This window comes from Hibiscus syriacus, unplaced genomic scaffold, assembly GCF_006381635.1.
Source record: "Hibiscus syriacus cultivar Baekdansim isolate YM2019G1 unplaced genomic scaffold, ASM638163v2 tig00111708_pilon, whole genome shotgun sequence".
Taxonomy (NCBI): Eukaryota; Viridiplantae; Streptophyta; class Magnoliopsida; order Malvales; family Malvaceae; genus Hibiscus; species Hibiscus syriacus.
In genome coordinates this window covers 832,844-857,003 of record NW_024063159.1, presented here as the reverse complement: position 1 = coordinate 857,003, position 24,160 = coordinate 832,844, and the positions used below count along the sequence as shown (strand labels likewise).

The window sequence follows — 24,160 nt, the reverse complement described above, 5'->3', positions numbered from 1 at the left end:
CTCGAAGTGTTGAATGGCAAGCTTATGAAGACCGACGATGGTTGGATCCCCCTAGCTGCTCTATGTTTTGTGGAGTTCTTAAGGCTCGATTCTTGTTTGTTTTCTCTCTTCGCTTATCTCTCGATTTTTTTCTTTTGTCAACAAATTCACATGTGAATCAAACATGTAGGAAATAAAATAAAATTTCTTCTAAGATGGAAAGTAATGGATTCCAACCATGCCGACAATGCCATTATCCTTAATTTAATCCATCTCACCCAACAATTTGTCCACTTTTACCTACTCTATCATCCTCATTCACAATTTTCTTTTAAAATTAATTTACCCCATTATTGAGGTGTGACAATTCTCCCCTTCTTAAAAGAATTTCGTCCTTGAAATTCATTCATGTCACATAATTGTAGAAATGGAAATTCCATCAGTTCTTTCATATCTTTCATTATCTTTTAGAGAAGTATCGATACTGTATTAATCTTTAACCAGTTAAGTAGACATTTTTTTCAGAACTCTCCATAATTCTAAGAAAATAATCAGAACAAATTTATCCTTGTGAAATCAATTCAACATTAGTTACGAAAATAGGCTTATAGAGCTATAACATATCCCAATTTATTTCTGGAATTAGTTCAGAATTTCTCCAATGAGTAACTATCACATGGCTTGTGAAGTACTTTACAGAATTAGACATACGTTTCTGATATTTCTTTATGCCATGGTAGAGTCCTAACGAATAGAAAACTTAGGCTCATTACAGATTAGGGCTCAACCTTGGAGTTTAGACTCAGAGAAGTACGAATGAAGTCTAAGGGCATGTATTGATCAAACATCTTTTAAAGTTCGACCGACCAGTTTATCATGAAAATTTTGACTCAAACCAAAGCTCTGATACCACTAAATGTAACCCCTTCAGACCGATTCGGGTAACCCGATCCGATCTGGAGTGTCACATTAGGGCCACCGGAGCGACCCACTGTAAATATAGTAGAAAATTTAAAACTTTTTATCAGAACATGTAAACTCATAAAATCATTTATCAGTATTCAGAAATAAAACATATTTTCAGACTCGTATATAAAACAAAATACAATTACATGCCCCCTAATCACAAGTATCATACTGTGCAAGTGACGCCGGAAGAACTCTCTTACTTAAATCGATAGCTGCACTGGTACAATTCTTTTAACATGCAATGGTGAGTAATAGAGTGAGCTTCGGAAAGCTCAGTAATACAAAACTACCAGATGATGCTATAGGTCATGCAGATAAATGAAACACCATATAATTTCCTTTTAAAATTAAACGTATATTGGTTTCCAAAATAATCTCGAGTTCCACTGGAGATTCATCAAGTAGAAGTCATGAAGATCTTAGGTCATAGGAGCATTCATAGTATGACATTTTCAGGAGATAGAATAGGATGTCTAGTGTGTTCCAACAATACAATAAAATCATAATAGGTACACTTATCAAATGATAGTTTAACTTTTGAAACTCGTAGTTTAAACCATTCTCTTGTACACCATCCGCAGTTCCCAGAACACGGTAAAAAGGAAGCCAACCTAAGGATATGCTTTGGGGCCTGTATCCTTAAGTCCGTAAGTCTATAGGGCTTTCCCTAAGCACACAACAAAAGGGAGCCAACCTAATGGAGTATCTTGGGGCCCGTGAGCCTATCCAAGAGTCATATTAGGTCCGTAAGGTTTACCAGCTTGATCATAGCTATACTCCGATCAATCCATCCAAAATTAGTATTTTAAAAGTACGATTTATGCAGTAAACATATTTTCCATAAATCCGATATCATCGTTATCATATATCAGTGAAAACCAATAATCATATAGCAGTCATAGTCTATAAACCGTCACCAGTAAGTCAGTGTATCAATAGGCAATAAACCATAGATTTCAGTGTACCATATTTCAAAGCAGATAAAATAATTAAATAGTACTTAGGGAACACACTAGAGGATCCAAGTATTTTCAGAGGCCATGTAGTTATCGGTATGGATAACACGAAACTTATGCAATTTGATTGGATTCCAGGAACGAGGTCATATTGAAGAGAATCGATTAATAATCAATCTAATCCGACATTTAAGGTTGATACTTTCAAATCCTTCTATGATTCATATATCTCAAGAAAGTGTTCAGGTATGACCAGAGTAATTTGAGCTGATAAAGGAGAAACGAATATTCAGGGCACTTATCATCCATGCCAATCGATCAAACTATCAACAACTCCTAAAACTGATGTATTTCAACTGGTCAATTCATTGCCTTTCTAGGGTATTCACACTTTAATACGAACAATTCTTGTTTATAGATCATCTTCAGAATCATCGTTGAATACATCTAAAGAAAGCAATAAAGGATCCAAATAATCTTTATTTCTATCCACATGGCAACAATATCACGAATTGTCAACGTATTTAATTCTTGGTTCATAACCCATAGTAATCATACATCATGCAATATCATTGGAGTTCTCAGACTCATTCAATCACTTACTAAATTCTCAATCATTAAAGTTACTTGGTTCATTTAGTAGTCAAATCAATATCTCATTTACTTCAGAATCTTTCCGAGTAATTCAGATGCTTTTGCGTTTCAGATACATGTTGTACTTTTGTTTAGTTCACATTGGTCATTTACTAAAATCATTATTTTGTATTCGTGGTTGATTTATCTCATGAATATCCACTTCTTAATATTGAATGTGCTCTAGCGTTGAGCTGAGTACTTCCACAATTATCATCAATCTCAATTTGAGGAGACGAACAAACTTTCAAATGGTATTTATGTCATTCAGGTACTGACATAGCATTAACGTTGGTCGATCGGCTTAAACTGTGTTCCATAACTTTTAAAGGCAATACAACATCCATGTTTATTTGGATTCCTTAATGAATCCAATTCATTTACTTATCCTGGGTCATAAGGGTATTTTAGTCATTTTGGTACTCAATGTTGTTCCTGACATTTCATAGCTTGAAGATATCCAATCTTTTCTGAACTTTATGAAATTCGTGGGTCATTTGCATTCCAAGGGTATTTTGGTCATTTTACAAATACAAGGTATTTCACTCATTTCCTTTCGTCCGATCTAATTATTTAATTCAAACTTATCATCTATTACATTCCCTTTCAACAATTCTGACATAAGAGCACCCTCGATTAATTTATTCTTCAAGTATTTACTCATAACTCGGAGATTTACGGATTATCAGAAATTTTCTGTATAAACATATAACTTAACGATGAAACTAATTATTCATCGATTTAGACATGACTTCTTTAGTACTTTTCCATTCAGGGTCAATTCGGGCTATTTTCCCTCTCAAGGGTAATTTTATAATTTTTTAACCATATAATTTCGGTATTAAAACTCTTAACAAAGATAATTATAATTTAGAGATGATAGGGTTTATCTTTTTTCCAGATAATCTTTAAACTTTAAATTATTCCATATCAAACTTCTAGTATCTTGTACAAGCCATCTTGAGTTTAGAAATCGGTTATCCAGATCTTCTAAGGAAAACTAGTATTTTCTGTACAGATCAGTAGTTTCATTAGATCAATATGTCTTTACAAACTTCTTATCCAACTTCCCGGGTCAATTCTTGTCTTTTTACAACATAATGGTATTTTCATAATTTTACCAAATCGAAGTATTCTCATAATCTATCACTTAAACTGTATTCGGTTCGAGTCCATCAATAATCAAACATGCATAACAATCCAATCATATACATCTATGCATTTATCCATTATCAATATGTTCCATAAAACATAAAGAGGTAATAATGTATTACCTCGATTTTTGTGCCATACCGATCGACCATTTAAACTCCATTTGAATGCCCTCGATCTTTAATTCAACTTCCAATATTTTCCTAACGATCCAGGCCATTAAAATTACTAACTCGTATCCAAATAATTTCTCTCGCCCTAAAAAAATAACTTATTAGAATCTAAATAATAATTTGAGGACTCAATTGATAAAATTGAAAACTGACGTTGCCATCAGAATAGTTAATTACTTAAATTAGTGACTAAATTGATCTTAAAAAAAACTATTATGTCATAACTATAATCACTTGGAACTAAGAGACAAGGTAAAGATCTCACCAAACTTGAGTGACTTACCTTGTGATTTACCACTTTATTTTCCTAGACATCTCCCACGTGATTTTCATATTGGAATCATAACCCCATTTTCCTTTGTCTTCATGTGCATTCATAAACTTATCTCTTTCATCAAAGGGTATTGAAGCACTTATCACCAAGAATAAGTTTGACACTAGCTCAAGCTTTGCGGCCGAAACCATGGCCGTTGTGCATCAATGAACCCACGAACATCTCTGATTGTATGATGGTAATTGAAGCGTGAGACCATGAGCGTACCCTCCGTAAACCTTATCTGAATAGAGGTTGTTGGCAACGTTGAATCCACAACAAGCCCCATAGATGGGGGTGGTGTAGTGATAATACTACTGGCAAAAACAGTTGGCTTAGAAGGAGTAGAGCTTGAGTTGTTACTTCCAAGAGTTCTTCCAATACCATGAAACGCACTTTGGGGCTTATTCGGTTCAAAATAGTTTTCATCCCGTCTAAGGAGATGAAGTTCCACTTTTGTTCTCGGATCAGCGGGTTGAAACTCTTTTGGACATTGAGATTGCATCACACTTTTTGTGTGATCCCATAACCGAGAACCAACTGGTTATGTGTTGAGACATGAGCAACTCTCAATCTCCCTCCAACCTTGCTGGCGACCACCTCGTGCTCCCACTGTCAAGGTAAATTTTGATACTTGATTTTTGTTCCATCAGAAGGCAGCTTGGTCAGGGGTGCTTGTAAGAAATGAATGAGGTCATATAATGGGAGCTTGTCGTATAAGGGTGCCGAGAGTTACCTCCGTTTTCATGGCCGAGGCATATGCTGCCATGCATGTGATAATTTTCTTTCTTCTTTATGGATTTGGTTTTCGATGATGTAGAGATTGAAGGGGACTCACGAACAGTGGTTTCAAAGCTCTCCTCGCCTACTCAAGACATATCGGAGATCAGTGCGCTGTTTTGGGAGGCACGACAGCAGGCGTTAGCTTTTCGTCGGTGTAGCTTTCGTCATACTCCTCGTGTCGATAACCAGGCAACCTATCAGTTAGCTGCTGCGAATGGCTTAAATGGCGAGAATAGCTACTGGATTGAAGAGGCACCTCGAAGTGTTGAACGGCAAGCTTCTGAAGACCGACGATGGTTGGATCCCCCTAGCTGCTCTGTGTTTTGGGGAGTTCTTAAGGCTCGATTCTTGTTTGGTTTCTCTCTTCGCTTATCTCTCGATTTTTTTTTCTTTTGTCAACAAATTCACATGGGAATCAAACATGTAGGAAATAAAATAAAATTTCCTCTAAGATGGAAAGTACTGGATTCCAACCATGCCGACAATGCCATTATCCTTAATTTAATCCATCTCACCCAACAATTTGTCCACTTTTACCTACTCCATCATCCTCATTCACAATTTTCTTTTAAAATTAATTTACCCCATTATTGAGGTGTGACATTTGTACAATTTCTTAAATTAAATATATATTTATATTTAATTAAATTTTATTTTGATATTACTCCGATGAATGAATGTGACATTCATAGATTTATAATGCATAAAAAAATATTGATTATCATATTTGAAGTAAAAAACAATACCATATTTTATGAATTAAAGCTATTCCTAAAATATATGTTTAACAAATAGATAGATTTACCGAGCCATATTGATTATAAAAAAATATTACTATTTTGTTTTTGAAAAAAAACTCAAATTTAAATAATTATATCTATGAGATATACGTGCATCAACAATTGTGCATCATCAATCCCTCTCTTGTAGAGGAACCTTGTCCTCAAGGTTCGAAGAAGATGTTGAACACGATTTGTTTTTCCAACAAAGATAGTGGAGTGACTTCTTGTTGATGAATGCGTTAACATGACTTCAAACATCGACTCCCTTAAGTTTAAATTCTTCTCTACTTCTCGAACTTGGGCTGAGGTAACCTTTCCCTTACCAGGAATCATACCAATAACACGAGTCAGAGAACTCATCCGAGTAATTGCATGAGTCTGCTTTAAGAAATAATTGAGGTCAAACTTTGTACTCCTTATCTTCCTTTGCAAATTTTCAGCATCTTCTTGGCATATAACTTCTTGTGCCTTCTCAACCAATGAGAAAACATCTCCCACCCCCGAGAGGCATCCAACCATTCGATCAAAATAGAAAAGTTTAAGGTCCTCCATGTGCTCTCCATATCCTGCAAGTTTGATTGGCTTTCCGGACAGCTCTTTATCACTCAAAGCTGCATCATCTCTAGAACCTCTATCTAGCTTTGTTAAAATGGCACCTACAATCCCTATCTCAACATTGAATGTCGTGACTTTAAATATGTCGGTCATGTTAAGGACATCTTGTCGAGCAGCAACATTCACAAAAATCATTGTTAACATCAATTCTCGTTCAGCCAATGACAACTGGTTACTATCTTGTACCTCATGAATGTCCACAAGCTTATAGAGTTGTTTCACCAATTTGCAAATTGATTCATCAATATCAGGGACAAATGTTGTTATGAGGGATAGTCTCTCTGTTTCAGCATGCCCGAAAGCCAAGCTAACATTGTTAAGAACTCTGAAAAACACATTTATACTCATAGAAAAAGTGTGAGATTGAAGTACACTTTTCCCGGCTGGTGCACCACCAAAATTTGTAAACACAAATTCAATAACCTGTTCTCCCATCACTTTTATCAACTCATCACGTACAATTTTAAATAATTGTTGATTCGGGTTCACCCCTTGAAATAAAACAACTCCCACAACCAGGTCACTTATAGCTTGGACAACCTGTCTAATAACAAGACTCGCATCTACTTCAAAAAGTGCTCTTCTAATGTCACACATTGGTCCCATAATATTTTCATTTGTCAAAACCTCATCTCCTTTAAGTTTGATCCAAGAAACTTCTAGGCCACTTGTCAATTGACCAAACATTTCAGCTCTCACAACCCCTCGTGTTTCTTTTTGGAAATTTTTTGGATTGCGACGAAGGCCAAGCCATAACTTTCGATTGGGTTGTAACGTGTCAAACTCCAAATCTCTTGTTACATTTATGTAATGCTTGACATTATGAACTTCGAAACTTCTAATGAATTGAGTCACACTCTTTCCCATTAACAAAGGCCTAAACTTAGAAGGATCATCAATCTTAACCAACACTTTCACATGAGTAAGCAGTAATAAATAACCCCTTATATCTAACACCTAAAAGCTGTAATTTATCCCCGAAATTAGCAACGTGCGGTGTACACAACATCAAAGAGTATAATCCCAGATATTTGGCAGTATGGAAATTGAATTCAAAGCGAAGGTTTTCGCACTTACTTCCATTAATATGATTCAGAATGCCAATTACATGCAGATTCCCAATTTTCTTCGATGGTTGCTCTTGTATTTTAATATTCTGATCTTGAACATCATTTTATGTTGTCTCGACGGGTTTAGATGAACCTATGATTCTCCTGATATCACTTGAAAAATTAACTCTATCACTGCTTTGATTTGTTTGGTCTTCAACATCATTTTCCTTTGGTGTTGACAAATCGTCGAACACTTGGGGATCTTTGTGCTTGAACTGTCTTGCTTAGTAACAAGTTTACCCGACAGTCCCAAATGCAATGATATGACTTCCAATTGACGTTCCACATATTTAAGTGTTTGTTGGATCTCATCGTTCACCTGTTTCTGCTGATCAGCATGAGCTTGAAGAGATCCCAATAGTTTGTGTTATCTGAGTTTAAAAACAGATGTTAAATACGAATATTTTGTATATGTATACATATTTAATTTTCCATTATATACATAGAAAGAGGATCTACTATTATATTCATACTAAAAGATATTTGAATATATACGAATATTTTTAGAATGAATGAAAGATAATTTTGTACAATGCTATGGAAAAGTCTAAGAAACGATAACCTATAAAAAATGTGATAAAAAAATAACATTTTAGGTCGAACACAACCTAAAATATTACATTTCTCATAATATTTTCAGTTGAACTTAAAATATTATTTTCTTCATAATATTTTCGGTTACGTTCTTCATAAAATTTTAGGATCAATCGAAAATGTTTGGGAAAAGAAAACATTTTAGGTTCGAGTTTGCCCAACCTAAAATGCTATGGTTTTATCACTTTTTAATTGCATCTATTTTCACCTGTTTTTAACTTTAATATAGGGTGTCGTACTGCAGAACTACCGTAATACTATGCAAAATGACCACATCAATTATATCACGGGGAATTTGACCATATGAAGATAGGAAAGTAGGCATGTAAACGAATTGAATGAACATGAACGATGGTATGTTTATGTTCGTTCGTTTAACTTTAATCGAACAAACGAGTAAACACAAACAACTAAACGAATGGAGTTTCTTGTTTATATTCGTTCATTAAGAAATTTAATTCATTTGTGTTCGTTCATGTTCGTTCATTAGAATGATAAACGAACACAAATGAACTGACATAAACGAACGTAAATGAACATAGACGAACAAATACAAAATTATTAATTGGATTATCTTTGAGAAGATTTTTTTCTTTCCAAATAATTTTAAGATTTATATTTTTTTTTAATTGATTTGAATATAAACGAACAAACATAAATGAACGGATTACCAAACGTTCACGGACGTAAATGAACAAATGAGTCCTTTTTCCATGTTCTTTCATTTAATTGAATACAAATAAAATCTTATTTATGTTTGTTCGTTCATTAAATAAACGAACATAAATGAACTTCCCTTCGAACAATTCGTTCAGCTTTCGGTAGTTTACATGCCCATGAGAAAGGAACGTTTTATTTATTTTTGCGTCTATATTTGGTATTGTCAAAACTAAAATTCGATAGTCGCAATTAAGTATTCTATTAACTAAATAAATTATTGATTTATTTTTTTTCTAGGGCAAACTATGTCAATAGTCCCCATTATTTTTTATTTGACTGACTTTAGTCATCGTTTTTAATTATATCTGATCTTTTATATTATCAGTTCGTTAGGTTTAAGTCACACAACCGTTAACTTTCGTTAACACATTAACAGAAGTTTCCTTTACTCGGTTTGTTCAGTTTAAGTCACCTAAGTCTGAGTTGTAATTAAAATTTTAAATTTTTTAAAACCCACACTTCTTCTTCTTACATGGATTTGGAGGAAAAAAGCTACGAAGAAAATCATTCTTTCAACTGACAAAGTAAACCTGTCAGCAGAAGACAATAAAGACGAGGTGAACTGTTTTCAACGAATCTCTAAATTTAATGATGTTGAGGATTTTCAAAATTGCATTGACATTCTTGGATCATATTAGAATGCCTGTTTTCTGGGGAAAATTATAGTTTGGAATAGTTTTATTATACTGAAGTTTTTTTCTGGTGATTTGGGGTTTATATGGTTTTCCCCCAGATACAGACACTTGTTGAGGATAGAAGAGCATTGGAGAATGAGCTGAAAATTTTGAATAACAAGCTTTCTTCTGCAGTTTCTGAATGTAATTCTAAAGATGAATTTGTGAAGAAACATGAAAAGATGGCAATGGAAGCTGTCGTTGGTATTTTTTGTTATCCTTTTAAAATTTTGATGTATTAATGATCCACATTTACTTGGCCGCTTTTTAATCAACCAATTATATGAAGGCAAGGAAAAGGTAGAAATAGAAGCAGTTCTTCTAAAGCAAGAAGGTGATGAAGCATTGCATATCAGGGTTGCTTGCGAAGAAATGCTAACTTGTGTCGATGCAGCCCTCAAGGGATGCATGCAGCAACTACGGTTCGTTCGAGAAGAGTAGGAGCGAAGGATCCATGATGTTGTAACGAAGGCCTCGAATGAGTTCGAGAATCACAGAAAATTTTAGAGGTGCGATTGGCGAAATCTAGCAAAAGGGTTACGAAATTAGTAGCTGAGCATACTAATCTCAGTAAGGCTCTGTTGGCAAAGGAAAAATTGATTGATGATTTAAACAAGCGAAGGGCTCAAATGGAGACAGATTTAATGCGCTGATGACAGAAAGATAATGCCTCTCTGAAATACGAGATTCGAGCTCTTGAGAAGGAACTCGATATCAGGAATGAAGAGAGAGAATTCAATCGTCAAACAGTCGAGGCATCACACAAGCAACATTTAGAAAGTGTGAAAAAATTGCCAAGCTAGAATCGGAATGTCAAAGGCTACGGCTCCTAGTCCAGAAACGGCTGTCAGATCCTGCAGCATTGTAACATCTTAAATTCCGGGTTAGTAGTTTCGAATTTATCCGAAGGATAAGTGGACCCCGTGAATTTTATATTTTAAGTCGTTGGGCTGAGTTGAGCTTAATTGAGTTGGTCTTAGGCCCAATTACCCATAAAAAAGAGAGTTTTTGAATAGTGGGAAGATGGAAAGGACCAAGAGTGTAATTTTCCCATTTTATAAAGATGAAACCCTTTTTATTTCATTCATCTTTGCTCCCCCATTACTTCATTTTTACTTCTCCTTCTTCATCTCCAAATTCCATAGCTCAAAGGTAAGCTCTTAAATCTTTCTCATACTTCAAATTCGTCCATATTGCTTCCATCAACGTTGTTTTAAGGATTCAAGCCTTAGGTTTCTCATTTTGCAAGAGAAAATGGTTTTAGAGTGTTCAAATGCAAATGGAGAAGAGAAAGACGAGTAATTGAATAAACAAACTTCATTTCAAATTCCTAAACTAAGGTAGTGTATTTCTAATCCTTTGTTGTGTTATGAAACTCCTAACCATGATACTTGTTGGGGGATTTAGGTTTTGAGCATATTTGGGGGGTTTTGTTTAATTTATGTCTAGATGATGTTTTTGTGTAAAAGTAGTGTTCTTAAGGTGCTAAATAACCCTAAATAACTTCCTAAGACATTATCATATGATTTGAAACCAAACTATGACCTTTAGAGTGATTTTAGGTGTTTTCTTGAGCCTAAATAAACCATTTTAGGGTTTGAGTGTCGATACTAGATGAACATTATCGATATTGGTTAAATTGGGGCAAAATTTAGGGTTCAAGCAAGAAATATTGATACTACCCCTACATTATCGATACTCAGGGTGACAATATCGATACTAAGCCTATTTTTCAGAAACAAAATGCATTTTTGGTACCGATACTTATTGGGGTATCGATACTGCAAGTAGAGTATCGATATTACTCACTTTGAATGGTAGATTTGACCCGATCAAGACCCGTAAAAGCTATGGACGATCCGTAATAGTAAGACATAGTTCTTGGGGGACATAAATGAACAAACATACCTAGAAACACTCATAGGAGTGGATTACAACTGATGTAACCATACTAAGCATAATACGTCGAAGTATCTTCAGTAGAGCACGTATCTGAATAGTTAAGTACGAGGACGTTGTAAAGTATGTACCAAAAATGGCACGATGAGTAAGCCAGATTTAGTAATGATGAAAAGCGTGGTGCTTCGAAAACATCAGTGAACCGAGAACATATAAGTCTTTCCACCATTTTAAGGGGTATTGGAAGAAGTACGATAAGAGCGTTGGGAGTGTTGCTGCCCAGCTGAACCCGAGCCAAGTATTGAGCTAACTAATGATACAACCATTGAACAACAAGCACAATAATCGTCATAAAATCATGAAAGCTTAGAGATCTCTATGGAGACGTAGATGACTAAAATACCCTTAAAGTGCTAATGATCAGAATAAAGTTGTTAAATAAATTATCAACAATAACATACTAATAAACCTTTCCATAACATCCTAGGTAAGATGATGAGCGAGATAGTGTCGGGTGAAGGGGGATGGCCTCACCTAACTTCAATAAGTTTGGTAGCGAGTAACCGAGCTACTTCGATTACCTTAGTGTGGCATCAGTTAACGTGTATTGAGACGTTAGCTCTAGAGAAAAAAACTTATAATAATTTTAATTGTGTGATAACCATCAGAATCTTATGAGGTATGATTCCATAAGACTTATGCTTTTGTTTGCCACTCGGAAAACGATGAGGACACTCGAGTTACTTTATCAATAGGATGATCGTTTTGTGTGCATAAAATATGCAGATATATCCAAGTCAGTGCGATAGCACTTTAGTCGCTAGTTGAACATTGTACTGATGCTATGTGACCCATACACATTTTGAGTACTCTAGAGGAGTAGACTAACTTGGCATGGTACGGACTCTATGTGACTCGGACTTAGCTTATGATACCATTGAGGTGCTGATGCTTTTTGATCCAGACCTCACCTAAGTTACTCGTGAGATGCTGATGCTATGTGACCCAGATCTTACCTAAGGTACATTTAGTAAGCAAATAGGGGTGTCAGTTTCGTGATGCTATGTGACCCCTGAGCTATATCATGATGCTTATTTGTTGTTTGTGTGATGGTACCAGGTGTCTTTGTGATACCAGGTACTATCATTATGTGTTTTATGGTGATGCATTATAAGATGATACTGAGGTTAGAGACCTAGTATATGTTTACTCATGGCGTGACCCTTAGCGGAGACTAAGGGAAGCGTGAGACTTACACTAAAGAGGTAGAACTATTGAGCCTTAAGTTGGTAGCACTTGATTAGGATCATGTTTGTACCTACTGCTTATTGTCATGTCTTCTAGCACACTTATGTTTATGAGATTCATATGATGCTCTAGATTAGCGATTATACTGTTGGGCTTCGTAAACTCAACCTTCGGATGTTTTTCGTTGGTGGGTTAGTAGCTTGAGTAATTCGTGGAGCACTGTCGCAATAAGACTTCCAGCATCTCCTTCAAAGTACTATATTGTAGCTTTAGTGAGCATGTGTATTCATAGAACCTTACTTATGTATTTTAGTTGTAAACCTCAAGATGTATTATTTTGGTTTAAATTATGTGTCATGGAGCCCCGTTTTATAAAATGCTTTTTAACAGTTATTTGTGTTTCATTTATGATACCATTCAGTCAGGATTTCAAATAGCCGCTATTTTGCGGTAGTGCCGCCGTACAAAATTGATAATTGTGATTTTAGCAATGGGTAGCGGCTTCACGCCGATAGCAGTCCATCGCGCCCGTAATTTAATGGCTAACGGTGGATGGCGCCGATAACAGGACATTATTACCGTTATCATCCAGTGATTGTGGAAAAAATAGAATTAGAAAAATAATCCAAAGTGCAAGGATCATACTCCCCTCTAAAAGCAAAAGAAAACCACAAGCAAAATCCTAAGGGTATGAGAACCAAATCTTCATCGGAGCCAAAATCTTACATACAAGCCAAAATCTTCAAGGGTTTGAAGCAAAGTAAGAGAGGGATAATCAAATCGAAGGTAAATCTTAAAAATCCATAGGCTAAAGATGTAGATTGGGACTCGAGAGTTTGGAATTTTAGGTCATCTTTTGAGGAAGAAAAAAACCCATAGAAGCAAACTAAGAAGAGATTTCACCCAGCTTCGATTTATTAGGATTAATGGCAACATAAAATGAGGATTATGTGAAGAAGAAAAACCATAGAAGCAAAGTACTTTGACAAGCAACAAAAAATCCCGTGGGATTTTTGAGACTGTAGAAGAGAGAAGTTAGAGAGGGACTGAAGAGATTTTCTTTATTTCTTCTTCCAGGCAGCATAAATGAAGAAATAAAATAAGGATAAGGGTTAATCTTAGCCGAAAAGGGTTAATCTTTACCTTGTTTTCATATTTATGTTAATATTGTGATCATGTACCTTGATTTGAAAAATATTCATATTAGTCACTTGTTTATTTGAAAAAATTATATTTTATGTTTCTGATCCAATATCCTGCTTTGTATTCAATTTAACCACTATTCTTAGTTTAGTATTCAATATAGCCATTTACATTAGTTTAGTATTTGGTTAAACTATATTATATATATATCATTTTTGCTTAGAAAACATTTTAAAAATCATTAAAAATGATTCCTTATAATTATAACTATAATTATTATGTTCTAGGATAAGTTATGCGAAATTTAAAAAAATTCACGACCTCGACACCCGCAGTGAACGCGATAACATCCGTTATGTCTACAATCGCGATAAACGTGACGTGATCACGAACGTTATTTAAATCCCTGCATTTAGTATGTTTGGAAAGAAATAAACAAAATTTTAAAATCATGGTTGCCTCGATAGCCCAATGGGGATTAGGGTGTTACAACCTTGGCTAAGATGAAAAATGAAGTTGAAGTGCTGGGAAAGGACTCTATTGAAATGAGTAAGAGAAAGTTAGATACTAATCTCAGACAAGACTTCGTAATCAACAGTTATTTAGACAATCCTAGGAAGATGATTAATGTCCTAAATAAGTAGTTATGTGCTATGGAATAAGAAAATAAGGCTCTCAAAGAAGCCCTAAATAAGAAAACGGGTGAACTTCAATTCTCGAGAGTCATGTATGAACGCACAACTTCAAAATTATCAGAAGTCGAGACACAGATTGAAGAATCATCAAAAAGTGAGGCAAACAATGAAGCAACCAGGAATATTGCAATGCTAAATGAGGTTTCTCTGGCATCAATGTCTGATGTTGGTATCGATCGTAAAGCCGAATCTGCAGAGGCCTGGATTTTTTTGTTTTAAAGAATGAGAAGAAGGAGACACGGGGGTTTCTTTGAATTATTTTATGTTTTAATTACAAACTCAAACTTATGTTAATATATTAACGGAAGTTAACGGTCGAGTGACTTAAACCGAACGAATTGATAAAGTGAGAGACCAAACGTACTTAATTAAAAATTGGTAACCAAATTCGGTCTACTATTGGTACAATTTACCCTTTTTTTCTATTATTTCCAAAGTCTCTCTTTCAATTATGCAGTTAATTTTTTGAGCAAACACTGATGGATGGTGTGGGTGTTGAATACAATTAATTGTCCTTGAATCCAAGTTACAATAAACAAGTATGGTAATTCATTCCCTCAACAGATTTATTATAAATCTGTTAGCTGTCTTCAACTGATTCATAACCACTTGACTAACAGTGCAGTTACAATAGAAATCTAACTTGACTATCCCGCCACTACAGTAAAAGTGTAATGCAGCGGCATTTTTAGCGGCGTTTTTAGGGAAAACGCCATAAAATTTAAGGATGTAGCGGCATTTACAATCGAAACGCCGAAAAATGAAACTTTAGCGGCGTTTTTTCAACAAAGGCCGCAATAGGGTGGTAAGTTAGCGGCGTTTATAGCTCAAACGCCGGAATATAGTTGTTTATAGTGGCGTTTTCTAAAAAAACACCGCAATAGAGTAGTAATTTAGCGGTATTTTTATATAAACACTGCAATAGAGTTGTTAATATTGGCGTTTGTGCTAAAAACGCCACAAAAGAGTAATAATTTAGCGGCGATTTTCCTACAAACGTCGCAATATGTTTGTCTATAGTGGCTCTTTTATAAAAACGCCACAAAAACATGTACTACAGTGGCGTTTTTATAAAACGCCGTCAAAGGGTCAATATATGCTTCACCCTTTTCTCCTGCCCGATCCCTAAAATCATTTTTACGCTTCTTCCCTAAAAGGGATTTCTCTTGTACTACAACAGCCCTCACCTATTTCCAGGGGACGTCATCTTCTGTCTGTCTCGGCGACCAAATTAGGCCTCTCACCGGCGAACAGTTATCTCATGATTGCACGGTTTGATCCCTTTTCTCACTACTGAATTTTTTCATTTATTCTTTGTTGGTATTTTAAAAATGGGGAAAACCCAGAAAGCTAACATAATGGAGAAAAATAATAGCTTTCGAATAGGCAAAATAATAATTTTCGAATATCTATACATATTGTTTTACTGGTTTACTACTTGGGAGCAGTGTTTTTATGCTTTCGTGGAGAAAAATAATAGCTTTCGAATAGGCAAAATAATAGTTTTTCAAAACGTGAACAAATGGTTGTGATAAAAAGAGCAGGTGTTACATTCAGTAAGAGAAATTTTCGTCGGAATGTCCACGTGGCGTCTTTGCTCTGACGAGTGACTTATGTTAATATATTAACGGAAGTTAACGGTCGAGTGACTTAAACCGAAAGAATTGATAAAGTGAGAGACCAAACATACTTAATTAAAAAATCGGTAACCAAATTTGGTCTACTATTGGTACATTTTACCCTTTTTTCTATTATTTCCAAAGTATCTCTTTCAATTATGCAGTTAAATTTTTGAGCAAACACTGCTGGATGGTGTGGGTGTCGAATACAATTAATTTTCCTTGAATCCAAGTTGCAATAAGCAAGTATGGTAATTCATTCCCTCAACAGATTTATTATAAATCCGTTAGCTGTCTTCAACTGATTCATAACCACTTGACTAATAGTGTAGTTACAATAGAAATCTAACCTGACTATCCTGCCATTACAGCAAAAGTGTAATGCAGCGGCGTTTTTAGGGAAAACGCCACAAAATTTAAGGATGTAGCGGCGTTTACAATCGAAATGCCGGAAAATGAAACTTTAGCGGCGTTTTTTCAACAAATGCCGCAATAGGGTGGTAAGTTAGCGGCGTTTATAGCTCAAACGCCAGAATATAGTTGTTTATAGTGGCATTTTCTAAAAAAATACTGCAATAGAGTAGTAATTTAGCGGCGTTTTTATATAAACGCCGCAATAGAGTTGTTTATAGTGGCGTTTGTGCTAAAAACGCCGCAAAAGAGTAATAATTTAGCGGCGATTTTCCTAAAAACGCCGCAATATGTTTGTCTATAGTGGCTCTTTTATAAAAACGCCACAAAAACATGTACTACAATGGCGTTTTTATAAAACGCCGCTAAAGGGTCAATATATACTCCACCCTTTTCTCCCGCCCGATCCCTAAAATTATTTCTACGCTTCTTCCCTAAAAGGGATTTCTCTGCTACTACATCAGCCCTCACCTATTTCCAGGGGACGTCATCTTCTGTCTGTCCCGGCGACCAAATCAGCCCTCTCACCGGCGAACAGTTATCTCACGATTGCACGGTTTGATCCCTTTTCTCACTACTGAATTTTTTCATTTATTCTTTGTTGGTATTTTGAAAATGGGGAAAACCCAGAAAGCTAACATAATGGAGAAAAATAATAGCTTTCGAATAGGCAAAATAATAACTTTCGAATATCTATACATATTGTTTTACTGGTTTACTACTTGGGAGCAGTGTTTTTATGCTTTCGTGGAGAAAAATAATAGCTTTCGAATAGGCAAAATAATAGTTTTTCAAAACGTGAACAAATGGTTGTGATACAAAGAGCAGGTGTTGCATTCAGTAAGAGAAATTCTCATCGGAATGTCCACGTGGCGTCTTTGCTCTGACGATGGATCAAATTATCGTTGGGAGGCTATCAGTCCGAACTTGCCGTCGAAACTCGGTGATGACCCAAAAGACCCTTCTATTGCAAAATACCCTTCCATGGCCGATCTCCTAATTGAAGGTAATAATTAATCGCTGAAAGTTTATGCCGCTATATTTTTATTTTATACTCTAAAATTTCATAGATCGCACGCATGTAGGATGTTCAAAGCTTATTGAGAACGATGATGATAAAAGAGTGGATAAATACCCGATGTTTAGAACCGAAATTGGTAACTCTGTGTCATTGAAAGAATCTTCAATTGCAAAAGCAATATCTATCCTAAATGAAGACGACGTTGCCTCTACTGATACTCCAAGTAAAAGTTTCTATCTTCTATTTATTTTTTTTAATGTTTGATTCAGTTCCAAAGCCACCTCCAATCAAGTTTCATACTGTAGGTGTAAGTTCGTTATATGTTTCAAGTGAAGCAGTGTAACGCGCAAGGAGTCTTCTTGGTGAACCGGATGTAGGGGATTTATTTGGTGAAATGGATGAAGAGTTTTTTCATATAGAGTATACACAGAGGAAAAACTTAACGATGCGTCGTCAAACAAAGAAAACAACTTTCCTACGTCCTTTCCCCACGAAGGAGCACAATTAAATTCTAGTTAACAATATGGTGGAGACTTTTTATGCAACACTTTAATGTTTCTAAATTTTATGTATAACTTATGTCTTATATTAAAATGTATGGTTGTTGCTAATTAGATAAAACTACATGATAACTTCTGGCTTAATTAGAATGTATGATTGTTGTCAAGTTTTTTTAAAACGCCACTATGTAGTAGAGAATAGAGGCCTTTTTATAGAACTTTAAGCATATAGCGGCGTTTGTAGCTCAAACGCCACAATAGAGTAGTAATATAGCGGCGTTTGTAGCTAAAACGCCGCAATAGAGTAGTAATATAGTGGCGTTTATAGCTAAAACGCCGTAATAGAGTAGTAATATAGCGGCGTTTGTAGCTTAAACGCCGCAATAGAGTAGTAATATAGCGGCGTTTATAGATCAAATGCCATAATAGAGTTGTAATATAGCGGCGTTTATAGCTCAAAACTGCAATAGAGTAGTAATATAGCGGCGTTTATAGATCAAACGCCGCAATAGAGTTGTAATATAGCGGCGTTTATAGCTCAAGCGCCGTAATAGAGTTGTAATATAGCGGCTTTTATAGCTCAAACGCCGCAATATGGTTAACATATAGTGGCGTTGTTTGATAAACGCCGCCAAAAATTTATAAATTTAGCGGGGAGCTTTGGTAAAAACCGCAAATGGGTCGGACTTTAGTGGCGTTTTACAAGAAACGCCGCAAATGGGTCGTACATTAGTGGCATTTTTCTGTAAACGCCGCAATTGATTTTAACAAACGTGGCATTTTTTAATTAAAAACACCGTAATTAGTTACACATCAGCGGCGTTTGTAATGTTAAACGCCGCAAAGCCAGTTTTAAAACTCCTGAAGCCCTAGCCATTCTTCCTTATTGATTTGTCTACGATTTTCCGATTACAATTTACCCAGAAAACACCAGTAGCCATCTCCTTCACTGCGTCGTGCCTTCTTCGTCTCCGGCATCGTGCCTTCTTCGTCTCCGGCGTCGTCACATTTCGCCATACCCAAGTTAGGCTTTCTTTCTCTCCGGTCGTTTGCCCTCTCAGCGGCGTGTTGATTCCTTAATATTTTTTGCCCTTTTCTCTTAGCCTCGGTTTACCTAGCTAAAATCAAAGCTTTACTCTCAAGGCTTGGCCTTGAACCCTCCAGAAGATGCGTAGCTGAAAGAGACGATGAAACAGAAGTGAACACGCTCTTCACTGGTAGACTACATTTCTCTCATTTTCCTCGATTTTTCCTTCCATTTTCTCGCTCCTTCAACCCCGTATCTTGCATTACCTCAGTGCATTTCTTTTCTTATTCTTAATTTTTTTTTGTCAAGATTGCTCCTTGAGTGGCTGGGTTATAACTTGTATTCTGCTAAGGATTTCAACTGAGAAGAAATCGGGAAACCATCGGTCTTTAACTGGGTTATAACTCAATCAATTTGATTAATCAGTTTTCACCTTTTATCGTTGAATCCTTGTTTTACATGTCAGTGTCATTTGTGTGTATAATCTTTATGCTAAACTTATTTGTGTACTTTGTACGATGATTGTTGTATGCCACTGCTTGTATTCTTAATATGTAATTATGATAATATAATAACACTATATGTCTGATTGAGTTGTATGAATGATGAGTATATTTGCTTAAATTATATGTATGAATGAAATGCATGTTTAATCCATACCATTTGTAACTGTTTATGGTTGACCACATATCTGTTCCAATTGCACAATTGATAAGATTATTCGTTCAATCTGTATTACCTCACATCCTTATGTATAGCACATAGATAACTTGATTAAATTGGTATAATTTGGAACATGTATGTATGACATTTTGTATTCTGCACTAGGATTGGTTTAAACTGAGGAAGTTACTGTTTTAGTTTGTTTTCTCTGTTTCATACATTGTTCCTCAAATTTTTGTCAAACACAGATATGTATATGGAAGTCCAAATTAAAAAAAAAAATAGTTTGTTTGCCTCAAGAGTAACATGTGCATCGAAACATGAAGTCAATAATAATGTTGCTTATGAACCCATGGGGTCGCGTATAGAGAATGGGTTAAAATCAAAGCAATTTTTAGTGGTGAAGAACACAAAGAGGATGCCAAAATTTTAACTTCCTTAAATTGATTCCTTGGTTAAATTGAATTGTCATATGGTTTAGGGGTGAAATAAACTTAATAAACCAGTTAAATTCCTTGTTTAAATTGAATAATCATATGACTTTTGTTGTGCTGCTCCATTAGGAGCTTGAATTCGAAAAGAGGGAATTGTTTATTCTCTCATGTATTTATTGTTTTAATTCTGTTTTTGTGTGTATGCTATTAAAATATTAACTTGGTAGGGAATTGGATTATCTTCAAGTTATGTACTCTCATTTTGTCGTTTTGATGGTTAGAAATATTATGGCTTTTGCTTGTAAGATACATTTGTTTAATTTATTTAAGAATCTTATAATATTTGTTTAGTAATCATGTTTATCATGTACGATTACTGCATGTTTATAATTGAAGAGGAGGTGTGAAACAAATGAAGAGTCAGAAGAAATTTCAAGTTAACTCTTAATCAAGGATCCATCTTTGGTTCTGTTAACGACATGGTTAGTGACACAAGACGAGGGTCTTCTAAAATTTGCATGAACTCTGCTATATTGGAACCATCTTTTCTGTCCTTAACGATCCCTAAATGGTTCTATTTTTATTTCAAAGACATGTCTACTGTGTTGTACACAATAAATGGCTCTTAATTCAGTTCACTTCACTTGTGAAGACATGTATTCGTGCTCACCTCTTTGGTTTAGGTTCTTTAAATCATTTAACGTATTAGCCCCCTTTTCCCTTATGATGATATATAATCGTGGTTTATTTGCTACAATATACTTGCTTTGCCTGCATGGTTGTCAGAATTTGCAAAAAAAGTTACATAAATCACTGTTGTTGTTGGAGTTTGATCGAGTTGCACAGGTATTAGTGACATGCATATATTATTCTGATTCAGATTAATATATTAAGTGGTTCTAATTCGAATTCTCAAGTTCATGATAGATAAATACAAAGTGGCATGCAATGTTTAATTCTGGCCTTTACTTTAGAATTAAGCTTAAATGTAACTATTTATGCTCTCTCAGGAAAGCCTCTGTAAGGTTAGTTGTGGATTGTCCTTGGAATTCTAACTTCTAACAATCATAATTAATCACTGAGATATAGTAAGCATTTCACTGAGAAATTGTTGACTACGACTTAAGTCGGTTGTCCTTTTGTGTTATTCTTTTTCTTTATTTCTTCAACCCTTCGCTAATGGGTTAATTGGGTTTATATTTCGTTCTAAGTTCTTAATGCCTCTCTCGGTAACAATGAAACATGAGTCTGTTTAGATGTAAATGCTACATTTCGATGAAACATGTGTAAGTATTTAGTTCTATAGTATGCAATTGTATATAATTCTCGTTATAATTTTTATAAATTAACTGAGATACATTTGCTCCCATACAATTTTATCAATTTAAAAGTTGTATAATTTAGGAGTGATTAGTTTTATACTATGCAAATATTATTATGCACTAAATATGATAATTTAATGCTTCTGTTTAGGTTCTAATTTTATCTATATTATTAGAAATTAACATTTGAAATTGAAACTCCAGAAATACGAAATGGATAAGAGTTGGATGGATTTCTCAAGGGTAAGCGTCGAATATCGAAATGGAGTCGAAAACTTTATAAATTTAGCTTTTCTGAATGCAAGCCAAGAAAATATGATTCTTTGCCCTTGTAAGAATTGTGTGAACATTAATTGGCACATTCGTGAAGTTGTGTACGAGCATCTAGTTATTTTTGGATTTGTTCGGGGGTATAGAAAATGGATCTTTCATGGAGAGATTGTATCAGATAGATCTGCTTCCACGAGTTACTCGACTTATCATGCTCCTTCTCCCCATCCAACTTTTAGAGAAGATGACATGGAAGAGATGTTACGAGATGCATTTAATATGCACAATCATCAGTCGTATGATACAGAAAATTATTGTCAGGATGATGTTAATGATTTCATTGAGATTGGAAGAAGCGGATGTGATGAAGAGCCAAATGGAGAAGCAGCAAAAATCAACACCTATTGCGGCGTTTGTCTGCCAAATGCCGCTAAATATCAACACCTATTACGGCGTTTTTCTGCAAAACGCCGCTAAATATCAATACCTTTTGCGGTCAACAAACGCCGCGAACTTTAACAGCGCTATTTTCAGCGGCGCTTTTAGTGGCGTTTGTCTTTACGCCGCAGGTGTTTTTAACAGCACTTAAAAAAGGCGCTATAAATAAAAAAAAAACGCCGCAACAAGCCACTTTTGTTGTAGTGTGCACTCGTTGCAATGGAAAGCAACTAACCTATATTCTTATACTCATAACATGGCCAACTAGTTTTGGTAATTTCTTGCGGGATTTTCCTTTCCCAGAATTGCAAGAAAACCAAACCATGCATGCAAGTAAATTAGTGATATTAGGCATCTGCTCCATATATCTTCTTTAATTAAAACACTAATTAAAAAATTCGAATGCGTTGAAAAGTTTTAATAATAAAAAGATAATATTGTTTTCCTTAAAAAATCTCATTTCGAGCAATTACTCTGCAAGATGTATGTACATAATTAATTTGATTAAATTTTTTTAACATGTATTATCTTATAGTCATTTAGCTAAAAAAACAAATTATTCTTTTCCAAATAATACGAGAATCTAGGGAAAAATCTCAAGCCCCACAATGAAACAAATAACTTTCATCTTGGAACGTGTCTATTGAAGCCTGTGAAATACCTTTTCCTGTTTCTTGTGCAGATTCAGTTTTCATTTATTTGCGCAAATGAAGGAACATGCCCTAAGGCCAGTCCTTTTCTTGGGGTCCATACCCCACAAGGAATGGCAAACCCCACTTAATCAATTCTAAAAGCATAATATAATTTAGAAATCGTTTGTTTAATTGTTCAATATTTCTTATTCAATGAAAGGTGTCTCCATTCCTAGTTACAACATTTTTGAAAAAAGAAACTCTTGTCTTTTCTTTACATAAAATAAAGGGTAAATTATGCGTTTAATATCTATCAGTTTTGATCCGTTTTAATACCTAAATTTTTAAATTTTTCAGAACCATTCCTAAAGTTTAATTTTTGTTTCATTTTATTACTGGTTAAAAACTCAACATTAAATTTTGAGAAAAATTAAAAGTTTAGATACTAAAACGGACAAACATTGATAGTTTAGATACTAAACGCGTTAAGTATTTAATGACTGCGTACTAAAATAAAATAAAAACTAAACGATATGTATGATTTTGAAAAAAAATAAAAATTTATTTACTAAAACAGATTAAAATTGAAACTAATTTAGTTGTTAAATGCACAGTTTACCCTAAAATAAATATGTTTGATTAAAAACCTAATCATAGTATAAAAGCCACATGCATGTTCCAATTAACAGGCCTTTGCCTCTCTCCTCCCTTTTTAAAGCACTCAAGTGGTGGGTTCTTTCTTTTGGTGACATATCAACAAAGCTTCAACTTTACTCAGTTTAATAAAAAAATATAGGGCATTTATTTTTATTGACCTAAAAGCCAAAACCCTAACTTGATGGGTGCTTTGAAGCATTGACTTCAATGTTGCTGCTTAACTGTAACACCATGCTTTAATTAAATTAGTCATAGAATAAGGTGTAGTTAGTTCGATATATTTAATAGTAAGAGGGTAAATGTATAAAAAAGAGAATAATAAAAGGATGAGAGTGGTTATTTTTCCTCACACACCATGCCTTTCTTTTTGCGGATCTCTCGTTCAATATCAATCATTCCACCGTCCATACAATATTATTTTTAGTAAAATATATACTTTCAAATTATATTCTTTTAAACGAGTTCATGTTTTTTTTTTTTATATTTAAATATAAATATAAATATAATAACATTAGTAAATACATTATGATTTACATAAGAAGAACACAAGATAGTACACCACTAGCGAAGATATAACTTCATAAGTAATATTGAAACAAAAAATGTTTAAATATATCAGTAACTTTTGTCCTATTTACAAATTTATTTTAAATCTTTATATTTTAATTTTATAATATTAAATTTTTATTTTGTTTTTATCTAAAAATATTGTCATTTCTATAAAAT

General features: G+C 34.6%; 2 protein-coding genes and 1 pseudogene across 2 annotated transcripts; 1 reads left to right on the top strand and 2 right to left on the bottom strand.

Annotated features, from left to right (window-relative positions):
- Positions 1–4,299: 4,299 nt before the first annotated feature.
- On the bottom strand, positions 4,300–4,680 carry LOC120168037 (plant UBX domain-containing protein 5-like). Its single transcript, XM_039176893.1, has one exon. The coding sequence runs from the start codon at positions 4,678–4,680 to the stop codon at positions 4,300–4,302; it is 381 nt and encodes a 126-aa protein (XP_039032824.1).
- Positions 4,681–5,821: 1,141 nt separating this feature from the next.
- On the bottom strand, positions 5,822–7,222 carry LOC120168036 (signal recognition particle 54 kDa protein, chloroplastic-like). The gene has a single exon (XM_039176892.1). It carries the CDS (start codon positions 7,220–7,222, stop codon positions 5,822–5,824), a length of 1,401 nt encoding a protein of 466 aa, XP_039032823.1.
- A 1,183-nt stretch (positions 7,223–8,405) lies between these two features.
- Positions 8,406–14,659, top strand: LOC120168035 (annotated as a pseudogene).
- The last annotated feature ends 9,501 nt before the right edge of the window (positions 14,660–24,160 follow it).

Coding starts and splice junctions, on each gene's coding strand:
- LOC120168037 (XM_039176893.1), bottom strand. CDS start 4,680: ATGCAATCTCAATGTCCAAAAGAGTTTCAACCCGCTGATCCGAGAACA.
- LOC120168036 (XM_039176892.1), bottom strand. CDS start 7,222: ATGGGAAAGAGTGTGACTCAATTCATTAGAAGTTTCGAAGTTCATAAT.